Below are 21,822 nucleotides of genomic sequence, written 5' to 3'. Positions count from 1 at the left end.
TTACACAGTTCTGCTCTTTCAAGTGCATTGATTTCAGCCATCAAAAAAACTTAGAGAACTAACAATAAACAACCTTTCCATGTATGTGTAGTCAGGCTGGGAAAAATTATGTGACTTTTCCTTCCCCTCCTGCCCCCTGGCAACCGAATTCCCCCAACTTTTAGGCTTTTCTCTTTTAAATGACTAACAACATTATTTAATATTTTAAGACTGTTTCCTACAGGTCTCTCGCAATGAAGCTGGCATTAGGTGCACACTGGGCTGTACTGCTCGCTTGCTCTTGCTCTCGCTTCTCTGGAAGCTCGTTTGGGCGCATCGTTAGTGTCTGTCGTGATGTGCTCTCTAACAGTGCTGCAGAACAATATAATTTTTCTTAGCCTGCTATTTTTTCTTAACATTTTAAGCTGATCACAAGTCAGTTGCAACGCTTTACAGTTTACAGACTTCTTGCCAAACCTTCTCTGTATACTGAAAGCAAGTTAGAAATGACAAAGAATGCCGCGACCAATTAGCACGTACAAACATTTATTTTGAAATTTCCATTCCGACCGTTATGAAGAATTACATCATCAAAGCACTTTATGGCAGTGAAAATAGCTCTTACCCCTCTGACTCGTCCATTACTCCATTAAAGCTGCAAAATGTGCAATCTGCTTGAAAAATAGGTTGCTTTTTATTCAGTTTCCCATGAAAAGTCAAAATTCGATAACAAAAAAAAGGAAAGGAAAAAAAAAAACCAAACCAACCCAGCTTATAGGGACTCTCCATCCGATCCTCTCCCCCTTCCCCCAAAAATAACTTACAAAGATAGTTTAAAGTTTTAAATGAGTTTAAAACCAAGTGCATCTTTTTTTTTATTTTTTTCTTCTTCTCCTCATAATAATCTTAAAATTCTAAAAACCCATAATTTACTTTCTTGGAAAAAAGGCAGCGAGCCGTTGCTTCTTGATTGGAAGAATATGTATCTCCGGCGAGTTCATTTTCTTTAGCTTTACGCTCCTGTTTTTGACGGGTTTCCTGAGGGCCTCGGCGCTGTCCCGGGGCTCGGGCGGGCTCTTCACGTCGTAGCACTGCAGCACCGAGTCCTGGGGCAGGTCCCTTTTGAAGGAAAAGTTTTTGGTGGAGACCCCCGACAGGCCCTTGATCTTGCCGCAGAAGATGGTGGGCACGGCGTCCTTGACGGAGACGATGACTTTGGCTGTCTGCGAGGTGCTGACGATCTCGATGTTGTTGCCGGCCTTGGGCTCGCAGCCCGCCCTGCCCGCCTGCTCCACCAGCCACTTCTGCGGCTGCCGCAGCAGCTCGGCCGGCCCGCCGGCCGCCCCCCGGCCCTCCGCCTTGCCCGACGCCTCCTGGGGCTTGCAGGGGGCGAAGGGGGCGGCGGGGCCAGGCAGCTTGTCCGGCGCGGGGTGACCGCCGGCCTCGGCGGCGGCGGCGGCGCCGGTGCCGGCCGCCTCCCCGAGGGGCCCCGCCGGCTTGCGGCAGGAGGCGAGGGACAGGTCCAGGGCCCCGTCCTCGGGCGGCGGCGGCGGCGGGGCGGCCTCGCCGGCCCGAGGCGCGGGCGGCCCTTTCATGGAGAGGTCCAGCGCCTCGTTCTCGCCGCCCATCTTGATGACGGTGTGGCGGCTCAGCTGGGGAAGCTCCCGCGGGTGGAGGAGGTCGAAGGGCTTCGTCTCCTCCTTCTCCAGGGGGGTCTGGGTGCCCTTGCAGGAGTGGGGGGCGAAGAGCGGCGGCTTGGGCGGGTCGGGGGCCGCCTTGGCCTCGGCGCCGTGGGGCACGGGGATGGGGACGGGGATGGGGATGGGGACGGGGACGGGCAGGGGCACGATGACGGGGTAGGGCACCAGCAGCGTCGCGGGGGGCACCAGCGGGGAGAGGGGCGAGCTGAAGGCCTGGGGCGGGAGCGCGGCGTAGTCGGGGGGGGGCTGGCAGGGGGCCGAGCCCAGGGCGCCCTGCGAGGGAAACAGGTCCTGGAGGACGGCAGCGAAGCCCGGCGTCTGAAAGACGGGGGGCAGGACGGGCTCCTGCGCTTGGCCGGAGGGCTTGGGGTCCAGGAGCTGGGGCTGCCCGACGGGGGGGGCGGCGGTGGCGGGGAAGAGGCCGGCGTGCAGCGGGCTGGCGGGGCAGGCGGCCCCCGGGGGCAGCACCAGGGGCGAGTTCAGGTGCTGGAAGACGTGCTGCTCCAGGAGGACGGGCAGCGGGACGGGGCCCTGGGTGGTCATGACGTAGGGGGTCGCGGCGCCGGTGGCCGGCATCTGCGGGGCGGCGCTGCCGGCGACCTGCAGGTGGATGGGCAGGACGACGGGGCTGTCCCCCAGGCAGATGGGCTGCAGCACGGTGGCCGCCACCTTCAGGGCCACCCCGCTCTGCGACTCGGCCGGCGGCGTCAGGATGGAGGGCGCGGGGACCGTCACCAGCGGGGACAGGGCCTTCTTCATCAGGTCGGCCGAGTTGATGTTCCAGGCCTCGGCCGTGATCAGCTGGGCCACCCCGTTCTCCAGCTTGTTGTTGGCCATGGCCGAGGGCGGGCTGGTGACATCCATGGGCAGGTTCGGGGCGTCCTTGTACAGCTCCTCCATGTCGCGGGGCTTCTCGGGCTCTGCCGGCGCCGCCTCTACATCGCTGTCAGCGGGACCCGCGGCGGCTCCGGGCTGCCGGGAGCATCGGCACCGACATAATTTGGCCTGCGAGCCAGAAACATGTTTTAGGCAGCGCATAAATCTCCTCCTTAAAATAATATTTGCAATTGCCTTTAAAGACCCCATCGCCAAAGAAAAGCTGCTAAACGTTTCCATGCTTCAGGCTAACGGCTCCGTAAGACAGTGTACTATATATACAGTGATGCTGGATATACATACATCCCCGAGTGTTGTACGAAGAGTTTTGAGGAACTTCTATTTAGCTGTAAACACAGATAATGTAAAAGGCCTCAAGGACTGCCTGCAGCCAGCACCCCCCCCTCCACCCAGTACGCAGCCTGATGAACAAGGACTTGGGCCATCCGCTTCACGTTTTTAAACAAAGCTTCACGTAAATGACAGTGCACAGCAGAGCCGAGCAACAGCGTGCTGTTTTAACTCAAGCAAAGGCCCCCAAAACAAACATTTCTAAAAACAGCGCTGCTAAGAAATGTTCCACCCTGGGCGAAGGGTACTCGGTTCCCCTGTAGTACTTGGCCCTTTTTCATCCCGGTGGGATTTACTAAACACAAGCAGGCGCGCGCTGCACGGTGCGTACGGCACCTCCGAAACTGCCGTGTGCAGGGTGAGAAAGGAGCGTGGCCAGGCAACGGCAAAGCAAAACCAAACCAAACCCCAGCCCTCACCCTGCCACAGAGCTAGAGAGAGACAGTAGTGTGAACCAAGCAGCTGATTGATTAAAGACCCAAGGAATAACAAAAAAATCAAAGCAACTGCAAATTTATTTTGACAGCCCAACCCTTCACATTAACCAAGCAAATGGCAATTAAAAAAGGGCAGAGATGGTTTCTATTCATGATTGCGGTGAAATTTCCAGCCTATTTCCTAGAAAGACTACACACCCTCCCCCCCCACCCCCAAAAAAAGCAGCAAATTAATGGCGCTGCGCATGCATTTATTTAGAACGATAAATAATTTCAACGCCGCGAGCTGCCACCAGCAGACTTTGGCTGGGGGCTGGCCGCTCCGCCTGGCACCGCCCGTGCCTCTCCCAAAGTGTGTGGCGCATCCTGCCATAGTAGTAATCACCATGGAAACTTGTCCGGTTTCAGCTCCGTTACCACAGGAAAGCACTGGCACACCCAAAATTTACATTTTTCACCTGCACGTGGCTGAATCCTGCTCCCTACGAGCAAACCGTGTGCCATCGCTGCAGGCCGGCTGGCACGCTGGCGTTGGGATGATAGGGAGGGCAGTGCCGCTCCGAAATTGGATGGGTAAGGACTCCCAGCCTGGGGATGTGTCTGCATCTGAGAGCACACGAAGAGCTCCGCTGGCTCTGACGCTTACAGAAATTATTTGCTCGCATAGATGTTTGTAATACTGGCAAACCTGCAAAGGGGACAGGGAAAAGGGAAGAAAAGAAAAAAAAAAAAAAAACCTCCACAAACAAAGGCTAAAAAATGGCCAAGGCAGGGAAGCGGGAAATCTCCCAAGTCTCTCCTGAGACTTGTAAATCCTTGGATTTGGCAGCAAGATGCTACAGTGAGCGCAAGACTACAGAAATGCCAGGAGTTAATAGCAGAGGCTGGTTGGGTAAAATGCTAATAATTTATCAGACGCGTTTGAGTTCTTAAAAAGGATTTTTAAAAGTAAACAGATGAGTCATTTCTTTTCCTCTCCCACTGCTGGCTTAAGGAGAATAACTCTGGATTTTTCTCATCTCATGAAATGTTCTGCAGAAAGCATTCACAAATACAGGGTTGAGGGGTTTTTGTTTCCTTTTCCAGCTTCGGCTGAGACAGATTACAGGCAGACAGAGGTGCCCAAGCACCGAAAAAAAAAGACCAAAAATCAAATCCCTTATTCAGAAAGTGACAAGAGTCAGTATAAAAAAAATTGCACCGGTTGGGTTTTTTGGGGGAGGCGGGGGGAGGGAAGGGAAGAGCAATCATTTCTAAAAATAAAGACAATGAGGAGACCACTCAGCAGATGCAAGCTGAAAAAAAATAGATGTTGTTGTTTCTGTTTTAAGGAATTAAAAAGTCATTTTCTGCTGCTCTCATATAATCTCTCCCTGTTTTTAAAATGACCATTTTAAAACCCTGTGGTCTCTGCAGCATACACCAGCATCTTTGCTCCTCCAGCTGCTGCAGCACAGCTGAGTATTTTGCACATAACACTGGCTTTTCCCGATGTTTCTGTTTGCTTGAGAAGCGTGAGATCGCGGTGTTTTCATAGAGAATTAACGATCTGGCAGGGACAGGAAATGACCCCTGTTCCCCTGGCAAACCCATTTAATGTTGAGAAATAGAAAAATTAAGATGAAAATTATGCTGCATAAGAGACTTGAGGGATTAGCATGCTGTACAGACCCATGGAGAGGGAGACAGATCACGGATGAAGATGAAAGTATAAACCGTAATAAAATCCCCCCATTGCTGCTTTAAAAGGTGACAGGGCTGCAGGCAGAGGAAATATCTAGATGAGGGGAAGAAGAGCTCATCTATCACCATCAGACACCTTGAAGAAATGCCCGTGGGCTTGGTTGTTTGGTTTTTTTTAAAGCATAGTTAAATATTGTTTTCCACACTGAATCCTACATATTTCTGGGATCTATAAATACAGATTGTTGAGCTTGTGGCCCTACACTGCCTCTGGGAGGGCCCCACTGTGTGAGGGGAAGGAGAAGACGAGAAAGGTGAGATGCAGCCCTCAACCCAGGTTTATGGGTTTGGGGTGAGGGTTTTTTCCCCCCTCACCTTTCCTATGTGGAAGTTTTCCTTACTTCCAGTGTACCTGCTTCTTGAGCATGTGATCGCTACAAAAAAAAAAAAAAAAAAAAAAAAGACATACACATATATATATACACACACACACAAAAATATTTCACGATCCTGCCCGCAGCCTGCAGCTTGGCGGTAGCCAGCTGCCAGGTACAGCGGAGTCCCAGCACAACTGCCTCCTGCACCCTGTAAGGCAATTTTCAGTTTCACCTGGGAGGCAATCCCAGGGCTGCTAAAGATGTATTCCACTAAACACATATTATCAAGGTCAGTAAGCAGACTGAGTGAAAAGGATCCAAGTCCCCAAGCCTCAAAAGAGGAAACATTTGAAGATCTGGGATCAAGAGACAGTTTGAAGTTGTCCAAAGAGGTGTTTTGTAGTTCCTGGACTCCTCTTTTATACTACGTACACTGAGTACAAGGTACAAAACCGTAAGTCAACATGGAGATGACTTTAAAGTGATGTTTCAGTGTTGGTATTAACAGTGATAGCTATACTATATTTCTCCTATAATAAAAAATCAACCTGAAACATGCGCTGGGTTTGGGGTTTGGGGGGGGGGCTGGTTAAGATTGCTGCTTCACTGCACATACATTATTCAGAGTTACTCAGTTTTTAAAACAAGTTTCATGTACCTAATATACACAAATGAAGGTAATATAATCCAGTGAAATTGTTTTAAGTTTCCTCTGTCTACCACACCTCAGTGCCAGAAAATCAATTAATTTCACTTTGCCTACTTATCTATTTAATATTTAATTTGCTCTTTGTTTTAATTGAAAAGAAGCTTGCAACACTGAAACGAGCCCTATTGTAAATAACCCAGGCTTTCCCACCGGGGTGCTGATAAGAGTTAAGTTCATGGCACTGTGCAATGATGTGTGTAACTGTACAGGAAATGGTATGTTAGCTATACAGAAATGCCATGAAAGGGTGCTGATAACTCTAGCTTATTTTTTTTATCTCCTGCTGATGGCCGTGCAACAGACTTTTCTCAGGGCTGTTGCATGCCTTCCTGTGGGACCGCAGCACCGCACCGTACGCAGCTATCCCCATGCTCTGCGTGCTCACCCGTACCGCAGCTTGTACCTCCCTATCTGCACAGAATTCAAATTACGCTATGGGAAGGTTCTCAGATGCTCCCTTTGTGGGATGCCCTGCTCAGTACCTCCTGGAAAAATCAGGCTTCCCTTCAGTATAAACACAGTATCAAACACAAACCAAAATTACAAATCTTGACTTAATGGAACTGCTTGGGGACAAAATTACGGACAGCTTTGGACTTCAATGTTTTGCCAAAACTCACTGCTTGCCGTCGCTGATCCTCCCGCCAGAAGCAACATGTTTGATTTTTGCTTTACAGAAGCCCATGAACAAGGGTCATGGTGAGAGCATCCCCGACAGGGACGCCCCACCACCCTTTGGGAGGGCGGCAGACCTGCCGAGCACCCCCAGCAGCGAGCGCCCAAACAGGTCCTGCACGCCCCGGTCCCCGTCGGGCTGGTCGGCCACCAGCACGCCCCATTGCCCTCGACGCTCCACGAAACCACGCACCCAGCCTGTGCCTTGCTGAGACGCGGGTTGGTTTCTGAAGGAGCTCAGGGTTGGGCCTGCCCCGTCCTCAGCAGTCTCAGCGGCCGAAGCCCGACCCATCTTTCTGCATCCTTCTGCAGTAAACACGCAAGTGGGCAACGACGACACATATTGACCCAGACCAACCACTGTAAGTCATCTAGTCATCTTCCATCCTGCAAATTTTGCTTTGTGTAGTTCGAGCCATACGCAAGTAAAGGCTTTACCATAGTGCTATTGGTGTTTTGTTGCTAGAATAGAAAAAAACGTATTTGAATAAAGTGAGCTTTCATATACCAGATACAAGGAGCTATTACTAGACAAATAATGTACAGGTGGGCTCTCCCATACATGAAAACCACAGATGATTTCAGCAGCGTTTGCCTCTCACGTTTCCCACCGATTCACATATTCAGGCGCCTGAGACTGACAGTCCTGGCTATCCCGCATACCCAAAAGTAGTGTAATCCTCGAGCACCAAAGGGCAGAGGAGTAACCAACTCACAGCTGATGGTGAACCAGCCTTCTCCCCCACCTTGTTTCACCATTCAGGGTGCTGCGTTTGATACCCCCCTACCTTGGCCAGGTGCAGAGGCACCCGGAGGGCCAGTGGGACCTGTCCCTTCTGCTCGCAGGGAGGCTGATGGTGACCCCCCTCCGAGGTACGGGACAGGCAGAGTGGAGGAGACCCACAGGACATTTTGTTAAGGCAACCAGCCCTCCGCCCCCCCCTGCTGGCTCACTGTCTGACCCCAAATGCAGTCCCATCGCCTCTGGAACGGGGGCTCGATTCCCCCCCCCCCCCCCCCCCCCTTGGTCATCAGCAATGGGGAACCACCGGGGATGCACTTCTCTGTCCCCTCCAAGGGGCACTGAGCAAACATCCTGGCTTAGCCCTGCCCTCTCCCCCCTTGTTCCCTTGACTCAACTACCCAGCAACTCCTTGTTAAGATTTAGGAGGCACCATTCAAAAGTGACTGAGGGCAAGGTGAGAAAGGCATTGGAAAGACGGTACCAGCCAGAGAGAGGAGGGAAGGCTACACCAGGGTACCCCCGCCAGTATGAAAGCTACAGCTGCAGCCTGTGCTCCCCGTCCCTCTGCACAACGTCCCCTGCTCACCACGCACCCACGCGCTGCCCTGTGTTACTTCTCATTCTACAGGAGCTACACGGTAGAGGATGAGCTGGACGCTGCCGAGGAGCAGTTAAAATAAGAGCATCTCATCAGACAACTTCAGAAGACACCAGAGGAGTAACAAGGCTCCCATGCAGCTCATGCAACAGGTACTTTTATTTTCCACCGCTGCATTATGGAACCTTCTGGGAGGTGAACCTATTTGTGCCAAGGCTCCCATCCAGGCTGTTAAGCCCTGGGGGGAACGAGAGGGAAAGGAAATCATTATGGCAGTGCAAAATGGCATGTTATAGATAGGACGCTGACAATATGTATACACCGCTTCAGCACACAGCACAATCGTTCCCAAATGCAGAGGCTTGACTGGCTGATTGTACTTCGGTCTTTCAGATAGTTCAGCTGAGAAATACCACGGTGGTCTGCCTATTGCACAGGCTAATCGCCTGCAAAGAGCTGCGTTGAAGTCATATATTTGCTAACTATATTGCTGTTGTCAACAGCCTGTAGTTAGCAATCTATTCCAGGGAGGAGAGAACTCACTTTCTTCTCATTTAAAAACAAATCAGACCAATTGAAAAAAAGATCCTGTCACAGGTCTCAGACCAGTGTCTTTATAACCAGGGGCAATATATACAAGACAGACGATAAGTGCTGTAGAAGGAATAGAGCATTTGCCTGACAAATTTCAACCTGTAGTGAATTTTTATACCCAATTTGGACACCTCACAAAAAAACCCTACATTTGCAGTGGAAACCACGACATACCCCAAGCATACAAGAGATAGCACATGCCGCTGTACTGCCAGATGCCTTTTCCCTTCCTCTGCTCCATTCACAAACTATTACACTAACTGGATATAACACTTAACTGATGGTCTCCTACTTTCAAAAGGACCACCGCTCATGCAATATACAGTATTATATATAAGCAGGCACTATAAAAACAGGGCTACTTTGAAATTACTTGAGATTGATCTTGCTATTCCCAAATGCTCGTTTCTCATATTCACTGCATATCCCCGTTCCTGAGGTCTCTAAACTGTCACACTTGGAGGAACCTTGCAGCAAGTTCCCCAAAATAAAACCTTTGGAATGGTGGTTTATTTTTTTTTCCCTTGGCATAGTACAGAAATGCCTGAACAGTGGCAGCTTGCTTAGCCCGCAGTAAGCCGAACACACACTCTGAGGCGGAGACAGTGCACGGAAATCTGATGTATTAAATGTGACATGTGAAGGACAAATATAAATTTGCCAGCCATAATTACTGCTGAGTCACGTGCCACCCAGTTCAGTGATGTCCCTTCCACCCAGCAGGCTCTCCCAACTCAGGGCAGCTTTCGCACTCCAAATTTCTGTTCAAAAAGGGAAGGCAAGTTACCGCTTTTGCGACTGCAGAAGTATCTGTTTCAATCACCTTTCCCTCGATGCTGCCAGCAGCATGCAGATGTCTCCTCCCGAAGCGTGACGTAGTCCCTTGGGATGGGGATGGCGGCGGCTGCAGCGTTGTGTTGGGATGGGTGCGTCGGTGACCCGGCAATCACCCCCCTGCCCTGAGCACCTGCGGTGAGGAGGTGCTGCCTGCGTGGCCCTGGGGGAGCATCTTCTCACCGGCAGCTTCCCAAAAGCCAACCTGGAGGGCTGCTCGCCCCTGGGAAAGTCCTGCCGCCCTCCCCTCCCTGCCTCTCAGCCCCATCACGCACTCTGCTTGCTCAGAGTCACTGAACCACAGATGGGTTGAGGCTGAAAGGAACCTCTGGAGGTCCTCTGGTCCAACCCCCTGCTCAAGCAGGGCCACCTACGACCGCTTGCCCAAGACCATGGCCAGACGGCTTTTGAATATCTCCAGGGACAAAGACTCCACAACCTCCCCGGACAGCCTGTGCCAGGGCTCGGTCACCCTCACGGTGAAAGAGGGTTTCCTGACGTTCAGAGGGAACCTCCTGTGTTTCAGTTTGTGCCCATTGCCTCTGGTCCTGCTGCTGGACAGAGCCTGGCTCCGTCCTCCTTGCACCCTCCCCTCGGCTACTTCTATACATTGCTGAGATTCCCCCCGGAGCCTTCTCTTCTCCAGGCTGAACAGTTCCAGCTCTCTCAGCTTTTCCACATACGTGAGACGCTCCAGTCCCTTCGTTATCTTCACGGCCCTTCGTTGGACTCTCTCCAGCGTGTCTGTGCCTCTCTTGTACTGGGGAGCCCAGAGCTGGACACAAGACTCCAGCTGTGGCCTCTCCAGTGCTGAGGGGAGGGGAAGGATCACCGCCCTCAACCTGCTGGCAACACTCCTCGTGCAGCCCACGGCACCATTAGCATTCTTTGCAGCAAGGGCACATGGCTGGCTCATGGTCAACGTGGTGGCCACCAGGACACCCCAGGTCTTTTTCTGCCAAGCTGCTTTCCAGCGGGGCAGCCCCCAGCCCACACTGGTGGCTGGAGTTGTCCCCAGGTGCAGGGCTTTGCACTTCTCCTTGTTGAACTTCATGAGGCTCCTGTCGGCCCATTTCTCCAGCCTGTTGAGGTCCTTCTGGATGGCAGCATGACCCTCTGATGTATCAGCCACTCCTGCTGGTCTGGTGTCACCTGCAAACTTGCTGAGGGTACGCTCTGCCCCATCATCCAGATCGTTAATGAAGCTGTTAAACAGGATCGGACCTAGCATTGACCCCTGAGGTACGCCACTCATCACTGCCCCCCGACTAGACTTCGTGCCACCGATCACCACCCTCTGGGCCCGGCCATGCAGCCAGTTTCCAGTCCACCTCACTGTCTGCTCATCCAGCCCATACATCAGCAGCTTGTCTGTGAGGATCTTACGGGGGACAGTGTCAAAGGCCTTCCTGAAGTCTATGTAGGCAACATCCACTCCTCTGCCCTCATCTACCAGGCTTGCTTCTCACACAGTAGGTCAGCTTCCCACGGGGAAGGCAAACTGGCAGCGGGTTGAGAACCTAAGAAAGTCTAAATTAAAGTGGTATCAGGGCAAAACTGGACTTACTCTAGGGATCTCTTTTGCATCAGAGCTCCTGAGATTTACTATACCTTGACCTCCACAGTTTTCACACACATGGTGGACCCACATGTTTACTTTTGGAGCGAGGCCATAGGAAGAATGCAGACTCATGCTAGCATTAAAAGACTTCTTAGGCTTGAAAAGTAAAGTGCATGATTTTCCTATGGGAAAAAAATATTTTAAAAAATTTTTCCTGTCATTAAATATCCCGTTTAACTGATTATTTAGTATCATTTTCAATCAAAACATTATATTTGCCAGCTAAGCAAAGACAAATGAGCTGTTTTGAGAACACAGAGCTAAACAAAACAAACAAGAGAGCCGTTACTTTACAGTAAATTTTAAAAACCGTGCATTTTGTTTTCCCAGCAATCGATACACCAATGATAACAAGAGGAAAAAGGATACCAATGAAACGTAATTGCCAGCCCCACTTCCCCCAAAACTCGAAACAAAAAGCACTCAGTGTCAGCCTGATAAAATATTTGCTCCTTTGCCAGTCAAGTGCTTTATTAAACAGTCCTTAAAGCATCTCAGCTCTTACAAAGGATTTCCAAGTTTGATGTCAGTGAAATGACTTCAAAGCCTCATTAGCTCCCCAGCGGAGGTTTGTTCTCTGCTCAGAGATGCTCGGCTCGCTATTTTGTCCTGACCCCCTCCACTGATCCCAGGCTCAGATATTTTTACTACATTCATTTGATCTTTTCTGAGATCCAGATGAGAATTGGTATTGGTGTGGCAAAGGCCGCCACCCATTGCCTGTCTCTTCTTGCTTATGTGAATCTGTCTCGCTCCCAGTTACAAGGGACAGGGACCCCTCATGGACCACTTACCAAGCCTCAGCCAACAGGTTAGTGAGGTAACGTTAAAAAACAGTTTTAAACTGCTACAGCACTTTTGCAGGTGAAACATCTGCCTTTGCCCCATTATACCGACATGGTTTCGACTGCTTCAGCTGTCTCCCGACTAGCCACACAAGCAAAGCACACCAGAGTACCCCTTGAGGGGTAAACCAGCTTTACCAGCTCAAACCCCATAAACGAAGTGAGGTGCCACCAGCACCACATGCACCCCAAGAGCCCTGGCCCCTCAGACACGCTGCAAGCCCTTTCCCATCCCCTCCTCATGCTATGCCAGCTCCAGCTAAAAACCACTTTTTCTTGGTACAGACAAGGCCAGAATAGGGCTAACCTCAGCACTGCTGAGAGGACTCCCCTTAAGCTCATCTTGCTTGCTAGACCTTCCCGAGTCAGAGAGAAAGAACAAGTAGGAAACAGTCTTACTGTATTTTAAAGCCATGGGGGTTAAGCATAACAAATCCCAACAATTCTGTAACTCATCTTAAATCAACTGAAAGCCAAATTTTCACATAATCTCTCATCGTCCTGATTTAGTCTGGCTTAAATAAATACATAATGGGAAGAAAAGCAAAACCAAATGAAAAACTGAATCTTCCAGCTCACAGATCCTTTTTGGTGAGGTAGAAATGCTCCTAAGGCCACAGGTAAGGACATGCAGGTGATTAACCACATGCACGCGTGCCACCCAGCTTGCCACGGTGGGCTGAAAGGGCAAACCCTTTCTCCCACCTATAGCTCTGATGGCTCTCAGTGGCATGGATATTGTCCCAAATGACAAGATTCAGGGATGGACCAAAGAGCTGAGGACCGAAAACAAACTCATCAGCTTCTCTTGTGGGACAGGGTCTCACTTGGGAGCACGGGCAGATACGAAGGCACAGGAGTATCGGGCTGCTGCTTGGGAGCAAAAGGGTAGAGGAGTCTTCCCTCTCCCAGTGCAAAACGTGGAGATTTAATACTTCATCCTTCCCCACTGGCATGAGTAACCAAATGCTCCTTCAGCTTGCCACTTCAAGATCAAGTTTTATGTTCATAGCTTCAGATTTATTAGACTGACTTTCCCTCTCCTCCACCCCATCACTTTGATAAACGAAGCCCAACATTTCATCAGCTACCTGACGGTGCTAATCCTCAGCAGATTTCAAATTTGCCCTGCTCTTGCACCACCCTATCTAAAAATGTGTGGATGGAAAAACTTTCAAGCAGAAATAGCCCCTTACTTTCATCCTTGCAAAATTTGTAAGCAGCTGCAAGGATTTTGTTTAAAAGAGACAGAAAAATGTAGGACTCCTGTGATTTGAGGAAAACTGCAGCATTTTTTCTTTGAATTTCGCATCCTTTTACACACTCGCTTTCACCCCAGTGTCTGGACCATTTCCTGGTCTGACTTTGAGAGGCAGAGAAATGACCACTTCTCTCCGTGATGCACAAGATGTCAGCCTTCTGACTGAATTCAGGCTAACACCAGCGTGAGATGCAGCATTACAGTGCTGATGATAACGAGAAGACTTCACAACTTTTCACTGTGTTTTCACTCTCAAAGACCAATTTAGCCCCCCTAGAACTTCAGGCCCTGTGCTGAACTGTGAAATACAGATGCCTCTGACCACAAATAATATGTAAATAACAGAAAATACTGAAATTCTGTCTTGTTGCATTTCAGTACTGCTGAGGTTACTGCTGTTCAGTTAACCCATCCAGGTTACCTGTAACACCTACAAATGTCCCCCCCACACATGCACACATGCAAGTACTTCTTCTCTAGTGCCTTCTGCCTCACCTATTTGACCGTGAGGTCTTCTGGGCGGAGATCGTTTTTGCATATGATTAGCACAAAGCACAGACCTCAGCTTGGATGCCAGTTACCACTGCAATCCAGATTACACCTTCCTCGTGGGGACGGGTGGGCACGCGCTCACTGAGGTGGCACGGGACTGCCTTCCTTCTCAGTCTAGCTGCTGGCCGCTACTTGCAGTTGTGTTCCTCCAGCATGCCTCTTCCTCCCATTTCGTTAAGGTCTACTGTGTTTCTCTGCTGCCAGAGCATTTACAGTCTGCCTAAGGGTGAATGTTAATGTCCAAATTTTACTAATCTGATCCTATACGAACAGAGACCTTCCAGCCAGTTCAAAGGAGCCTTCTCCAGCTGGGTATCCTGGCTCCAACCGACACACTGCTCGTACTGCACGGAGGTGAGACTATTCCAGACTGTGCCCAGACTACACAAAAAAGTAATAATGCTCTTTGTCATCAGGGATCCAGACTCCAACCACTCAGAAAAAAAAGGTTATATTTTAGGAAATGCAGGCAGGGCAACCAGTGCTGTAAAAATAGCGCTGCTATTGCAGGTAAAAGAAAGTATTATTTTCCTGATACTATGAACCAGTCAACATGAACATATTTCGCAGACACATATTGCAAGAGGAAACAAGGTCGGTCCTGCCCATGCTTTTCCATCAAACCTTTGGAAAGCACATACATCATGATGAATGCAGTATACCAAACTTTGTTATTATCACCTCCCCTATCTTAATGATGGCTGCGTGGTTCCAGAAGAGGAGTGTGCTGCTGTAGTATATAGAGCCGCTGACATATTTACTGCAGCATTTTTCACCAGCAATTTCCACTGCGATGTGTGCTATTACATGTTCAGAAAAACTTAGGGAAACTGCAGGATGCAGAACAACAATTACATCTTTCCCAGATGAGACTACTATGTTAATGGATCGGCGTCATCTATCACCATAGATCGTAAGTCCTCTGGGGAATGTCACCAGGCCACTCCAATAAATCTGACTGGGAGATTTCGTATTTGGCTATTCGGCTCAGCCTTAGGAAACAGTTTAGCAACACACTCCGCAGCATGACTATGGGTCAGCTCTCCCGGTGAGGTGACATTGCTCTACAGCCGTGAAGCTCTGGATGCAGGACGTCCTGCACGCCAGCATGGAAGGGTACACAGGGCTGCAGCCTGGCATTAATTCCTCACGTGGTTGGTTCTTCAAAGAACCAAATTTTGGTACGCAGATCGAAGACTGTGAAGGAAGAAAGCTGACGGCGCAGCTTTGTTCCTTTACCAACAACAACAAAGAAAAGAAAATGAAAACTAAAGAACAAAACTAGCAAAAAAAACCCCAAACCTGCCAGCAGACCAGTGCAGCTCTGAAGTAAATTTTTTTGCTGTCAATCTATCTTCTTGATTCTTCAGGCCACCTCAGCAGGCAGAGTAGACTGTCTGCCATTAAAATGTAAGGTGATGCTCTATTAGGGAAGAACATACTTCTCATAGGATTTTCCTTCATGAAAGCCAAACAAATAACCTACAGATAAAAACCTCCACGGCTGTACCATGTCCTAGCTTATCCTTGTAATAACAGGAGACTAGGACCTGAGGCTGTCTCCCCTCGTCTCCCGCACTAATGCAAATACAGGAGCAGTGTAAGAGCAGGCTGAGGGGAAGGTCAGCCCCATCAAAGTCCTTTTGGGAGGCAGCTCCAAGCAAGGGGGTCCGAGGGCACTTTTGTCTCTCCTGCTTTGTGTATATTCTGTTTCAGGCAACGATGTATTTTCCTGACACGCCGTTCACATAGCTGGAGCTAAGCATTTCCTCATACAGTACTGGGGGTGGGGATCTGCCACGGCATCGCTGCTCCCAGGCTTAACTGTTTGGAGTCCTCTCTTCCCTTAGGCACCGGCTTTCACCACCCACCCCACCCCACCCCTGCCCCAACACCATGGGCAATGTGCATGGTCCTTCTCCCTCGCCCACGTACCCAATGTGAGGGCATCAACACCAATGCCTGTTCCCACCAGGATGGGGCCACCACCGGACTTGCCCCCTGAAATGGGGACAGCCTTGGGGTGCTGCCCATGCCTGTCCAACCCTCCCCATTCCCACACGCCAGCCCTTAAGCTCCTTGTCCCCAGGGTGGCCGACCCCTCCTGCTGTCTCGGTATGGGTGCAGCGGCTTTGGCCAGAGGAGCAGGGATGGAGACTGACAGCTTGAACTACTGCAGCTCCTGCAGCAGCGAGTAGCTGATGGTAACCAGAAAGGGGCACAATGGAGCTTGGGAGATTAGCAAAACAAGGAGGAAGTAGTTTTAACTACATAATAATTTCAGGGAATAAAAAACTGCCTATAGCCTGTGTAAGTTGTGAGAAACGGCACATGCTCATCTTGCCTCAGGCAAATCCATATGTTGGTAGACTAGCTCAGCTACAAAAATGATACCCTTTCTTGCAGACAGAAACAGCAAGAGCACCCAAGAAGTACAAAATGTTCGGTATTTACTTGGTGGGGTGTCAGAGAAAACAACCATGCTCATTTAAGAGCTTGCTGTTGGCAAAGGGGGAGGGTGGATGCCCCCAGCCCTTGCCTCCTGCAAAAGCTCTCCACCGTCCCTCCAGCGGGGCAGTCAGCATCAGGTCTCTGCACTTGCCCCCTGCTCAGGGGGCTAAACCACTGCCGGATGGAGAAGCTGCTGCACCCTTCAGCTCATGCAAAACGTGGGTCTGCCCCACACCGCCCCAAGAAACTCCATGGCTCCAACTATGCCATAGGCACCCTCTATGTCCAGGCACCCCATGGGCAGGGACAGGTGGGCTGTGAGGTGCCAAAGCAGCGCGTGCCAGGCCGCTGGGCTCCCGGGGCCACTGCTGGCCGGCCAGTCTTTGCCCAGGATGGCGGCTGAGGGAAATCAGAGGAGTCTGCAATAGGGGAGGCACAGCAGGAACAAGCCACACCACAACAGAGGTTGCAAAAGAAGCCCAGAGAGCTAAGGTGGCAGCCAAGAAAAACCTCTGTTTTTACCGCATGTCGGTGGACGTGCTCACGTGCCAAACCCTTGGCCGAGCTGGGTAAACATCTGAACAGCACAAACCAAACCAGAGGAGACAGCTGTCCCCTGGCGAGCGCAAACCCTTTGCGACCCCAGCTGAATCTTTCCCAAAAAGGTGTCGAGATCCATAGTTTGAGAAACCAAGCAGCCAGCTGCTGGCCACGGCTGCACCGACAAGGGTGGCCACCAGGGCAGGTGTGAGTCACCACAAACCAGGAGCCAAGCTCTCTGCCAAGATGTGCTCCACGCCGAGAGGGCACCAGAGCTGCCCAGCACCCACAATTTTTGCAATGGGGAGGACGGGACGGGCTGCAACAACCAACCTGCATTTCCTTGGCTGCCTCGTCCAACTAAAAGGGCCATCTCCACGTGGTGCGTTTCCCGGAAAACGCTTCATGCAGGTTAACTCCAGTAATCTCAAGGGACAGCAGCCAGCTGCTGGGTGCAGCTCTTGCCTCTGTTCAGGCAACGTCCCTTGGCCAAACCCCACTGGCAAAGCCAGTGCCATTTCCCACGGCTTCATGGGGCACGCGGCCACAGGGAGCGGGTCCCAGCACGCACCCATCTTGCCACCCCCAGGTGCCCTCCATGTCCAGTGAAAAGGCTCCCACAGCATGCTGTAAAAGCATGAAAAATCAGTAGGCTCCATTGACTTTTAGCCTGACATTAGCAATTTCATAGCTTAATGCTAACCAGAGCAAAGAGGAGAGTATGCTGCTACCAAAAATTAATTAAAGGGGGGAAGGGTGGGGTGGATCTTCAAAGATCCCGAAGTCACCCAGTACCATGAACGCCTGGTAAACCCTGCCCTGTCCTCACTGTGATGAAGGACGATTCAGCCCCTCCTCCGGGATGAAGCCTTCGCCAGGACCCAGCCACCCACACGGCCTGGCAGAGGTTGAGAGTTGGGAAGAGGAGCAGCCCGGGGGCCGCAGGCGCCCCCCTCCCCCCCATGGTGGTGGCACCAAAGCCACCGACCCGGCAGCAGCGGCAGCACCAGGCACAGCGCTGAGGGGCACCGGCAACGGGGCGCTGGCGGCCGGCTGTTTGGGTTTATCTGTCTAAACAGGCACTGAGGGATTAGGTCCCTCGGCGTCTTTGGCGCTAATTAAAGGCTGTTTATTATCCGATTGTTCCCGATAGCATATATGTCTTCTGAGCAAGTTACGGGGTGCGAGGGACGCCCCGCAGCCCACCCTGCCATCGCCGGGCTTGCCGCAGGCACGGCCGCTCGGTGCCGGGCTGAACGCTGAGCTCCGTCCATTTCTTCCCACGCTGGTCGTGCCGTGGGCAGTAGTTACCAGGAAGAGAAGTTTTGGCTGAAGCGCTCGCTCTCAGAGCAGCACCAGTTACACGTGATCAGAGCTTAACAACGTGGCCGGAGCGAGCGCACGCCAAGGGCAAAGTCGTTACCGGAGCATCTCGGGCAGCGCTTGTACGCACAAAATGTGCATCTGGAACAACGGGCAGCAACCCCTTAACCGCAATTTTTGGGGCCCTAGAAAGGGTTTACCTAAATATAGTTCAATACGGCCCTTTGGCAACGTCTGCGTCCTCGATAGAGCCAGTGGAAGACGGGTGTTTCCTCCAGGCCTTGGCTTAGGTGGGCCGTGGGCACTGAGGGGGTTCGGCTGGGACTGGAGCCTGGCCTTTACATTAAAAAGCCACCGAAGCTGCAAACACAGGCACTGAGAGCAGAAATGCAACCTTCTCCTGGTTGCCTTGCCTATATGCTCCTGACTCTGCGTGGCTGCGTTACGATGCGTTCTTAAAACACACAGTTATCCCCTCTCTTTCAAAAGGCCTTGTTATGCTGCAAAAGGACATACGCAAAAGGAAAAAGTAATTTTTTTTCATAGGCTTCTTTCTTTGTGACTTTCAAGCTTCTGACTCCAAACTAAGTAACACTTTTTTTCATGCCGATTTGTACGTGTAATATAAAAAAATTAAATTGGTCTATGAATCTGCTTTTAATGACACGATGCTACCTGCTACCCTTGTAAATGTATAGAATTATTTTAGTCTTCCTCTTGCTGTGTCTTACAAAGGCAACATACTGTAGTTTCAGCAGTTGCATTTTTAAACGTGTTTATCTGGGTCACTGCTACTTACAGCATAAGAAGATTTAGTGAAGCCAGTTTAGCATCAGTCTAGTGCAAAGGAAAAAATTCTGTAATTAAAACCAAAAGAATTATACTGTTTGGAGGGTAAAAATCTCAACATTATCAAATTAAAGTGTTTGGGCTGATTCAAGAAGAAAATAGACCTCTGGGCAATTTCATTCAAAAGGCACTTGGTGGCTTGGGGGTTTTTTCGGCTCACCACAAATTATTTCATGAAATTGGCAATTTCAGGTATAGAAAAGAGAACCGAGAGCATTACAACGTCAGGATTTTCTTTAATGGTATGACGTAAAATCACTAACGATGGAAGAACATGACTCCTGATGATGGCGGTCCATCTGACGCACATGGAGCACTGCCGATGTGCGTGCCAGCTTGCCCCGAGCGGCTGCACCTCTTTGCCGTGTAGTGGCCGTCACGGAAGACAGGGGAGAAGGCAACCTGTTTTGATGGAAGTGCTCCCAGATCTTTCCACTAAGATACAACTGATCTGCAGACAGAAGAAAGCAGGGGGGACGTTCAGAGGCCAGGAGAGGCACCTAATGTAGTCTCCATGTGTTTCCAATGGTCCTGGCTTTCCAGTGTCTTGGAAAATGCCAGAAGAAAGGAAGATGTTGTTCAGGAAAGGCGAAGCTGCCACTCACGCGGGAAATGACGTGTGAGTCTGAACAGCCACCGGGAGATCAAAGTCTGAGCGCGCCCGCGTGATGCAAGAACAACATCCCTCTGCATCACGCTGCCCGCCGGGTGACAGGGAAGTGACTCAGAAGACGAGCGCACTTCAAAGGCTCCTGGAATACTGGTTTATTTTAGCTGAAGCCCGTCTGCAGCGGACTGGGGAGGACTGCAAGCAGAAAGCATCTACTCCGCACCCTGCAGCCACTGCTGGGGCAGTTCATCCCCCAGGAACAAAAGCCGTCCTCCTCTTTTCCCTTTCTTCTGGTCAACGGAGGAGGGCAGGCAGGGAAATAGCTGCCACTGCCGCTGCCAAACCACAGCCAGCGGAGAACTGACACCGCAGTGGAGCGGGATGAGATGCTCAGCGCCCGCCCCAATGTGCCCCATGGTCTCTACGACAGGAAGCTCAACAACTGTCCATCCATCAGTAGGGTATCAGTGTGACAGAAACATTAGGTTACTACAGCCACATCACCGTGATCCAGAGTTAATTATTCCCCAGATCCAACCAGCAGCAACATAGGGAGCATGGGACGAGTGTGTAGTCGGTAGTTTGATCCTGTTATCGATTGGATGCTAACAGAGGGACATAACTAACTATAAAATATTTCCTGTGTCAGAAACAGGGAGGAAGGATGATGGATTTTCTTCAGATTATTGGGGGCAAGAAAAGGAAAGTCATAAATTCTCAAAGGCTCAAAGTTTTTACTTAGTTTTTCCGAACATGGCAGATTTTTTCCAGGTTTTTGGGGTTGCTTTTTGCTTTTTTCAGTTCCTTCAACATATTCCTTGCTGACAGACAGCACACCAGCTATTTACTGGATATGGTGATCTACAGCTTTAGTCCTTGGGGTTCCTGTTTGATTGCAAGAGGGCAGCTTCTGGCACTCCCAGTCCTGCTGCAGCAGAAGTTGTCTCACAGTCAGCAGGGCCAGCTACAGATCAAGACCCCGAAGGAGTAAAAGGCTCCGTATCTGGCCCCTTAGTTAGAGAGGATTTATTTTATCATACTGTTTTTAGAGATTTATCACTTCCTTTACCTTCCTCCATAAGCACAGTGAAGAAAATCTGTTTTAAACATGGGACAGGCACGGTTTCCATCAGAGGGTAAATTTGGGGGATAAATAAAGAAAAAAGGAGCTATTTTTAAGCCAGAGACACAAGTGTTGTTCATCATGTTTACAAGATCAGGTTGCCACGCCATTCTTCAGATCATCTGAGATCACTGGAACCTCCTTCCTTAAAAATACGGCTATAAGAAGTAATTAAACATTGGCTTGGGGTTTGTGCACATTGGCATGACCACTTTCTCCTCAGGTGCCTTGGAAGTCTGCCACTGGTCCTTACGGAAAAATGCACTTAGCCCTAATATGAGGTCCCGCCTGTTATGAAGCCCTACATTCAACTTGGCAGGATTTTGGTGCAACAGCTTCAGAGCTGTATTGGATCAGTAATGCAGATGCCTTTGCAAGCAGGTTGGACACCAATGCTGCGGAGATCAGGAGCATGCCCCAAAAAACTGAAGCAATGGGCAAAAAGAGGGGGAAGAAGGGTAGGATGCAGGGCTCCTGACATCTGTATTGCAGAACTGCAAGGACCTCTGGACTGTCTCCAGATCAAAGGACCACTTGATAGCAGTCACCAAACGCCTTCTAGCAGAACACCACCATTCATCTCATCCTTCTCATATCCTCCCAAAAGAAGCCACTACGTTGACACACTTCATGATTTATTCGCAGGAGTAGCTGCAATGGAAGGAAGTGGTAGCACATGGAGACCTGGCACCAGCAGAGAGATTGGGGGATCCAATTCTGGGGACACACATGGTGCTGCTCTGAAAAGTGGAGATGGTGCAGGGAACAAGACACAGAGAGTTCTGGGCCTTTAAAAAAAAAAACCCGAACAGAAAAAAACAGTACGACTGCTGTAGAAAAGACGGAGAGAGGAAGAGAGGAGCGCAGGAGAAAAACCTAGAGCTGCTGACACAAGCGATAAGATGAACGAAGCAGCAGAGAACTCCTGAAGGGAGTTAGTTAGGGAAGATACAGAAAACAGTGACAAAAAAAGAGCTGCTGTGCAGTGTCCTTAGCTTGCAAAAATAAGACTCATTGAGGGATGGATGTCTACTGTCTTTCTAAAATAGTTGCTAAAGATGGATGAAAAATTCCTCTGACCACAACTGA

The 21,822-nt window shown here is 50.3% G+C and overlaps 1 protein-coding gene across 1 annotated transcript in view; it reads right to left on the bottom strand.

Moving 5' to 3' along the window:
* Nucleotides 1-508: 508 nt before the first annotated feature.
* Nucleotides 509-21,822, bottom strand: part of RAI2 (retinoic acid induced 2) — a 45,451-nt gene continuing 24,137 nt past the window's right edge. Inside the window, exon 2 of the mRNA XM_075034673.1 lies at nt 509-2,684. Coding sequence (XP_074890774.1) covers nt 909-2,579 — 1,671 coding nt within the window. The 5' untranslated portion in view covers nt 2,580-2,684 and the 3' untranslated portion in view covers nt 509-908. The remainder of the gene's footprint in view (nt 2,685-21,822) is intronic.

The sequence above is a fragment of the Buteo buteo genome, chromosome 8, assembly GCF_964188355.1.
Source record: "Buteo buteo chromosome 8, bButBut1.hap1.1, whole genome shotgun sequence".
In the NCBI taxonomy this organism is placed as follows: Eukaryota; Metazoa; Chordata; class Aves; order Accipitriformes; family Accipitridae; genus Buteo; species Buteo buteo.
The sequence above is the reverse complement of the archived record's forward strand: the minus strand, read 5'-3'. Positions and strand labels throughout refer to the sequence as shown.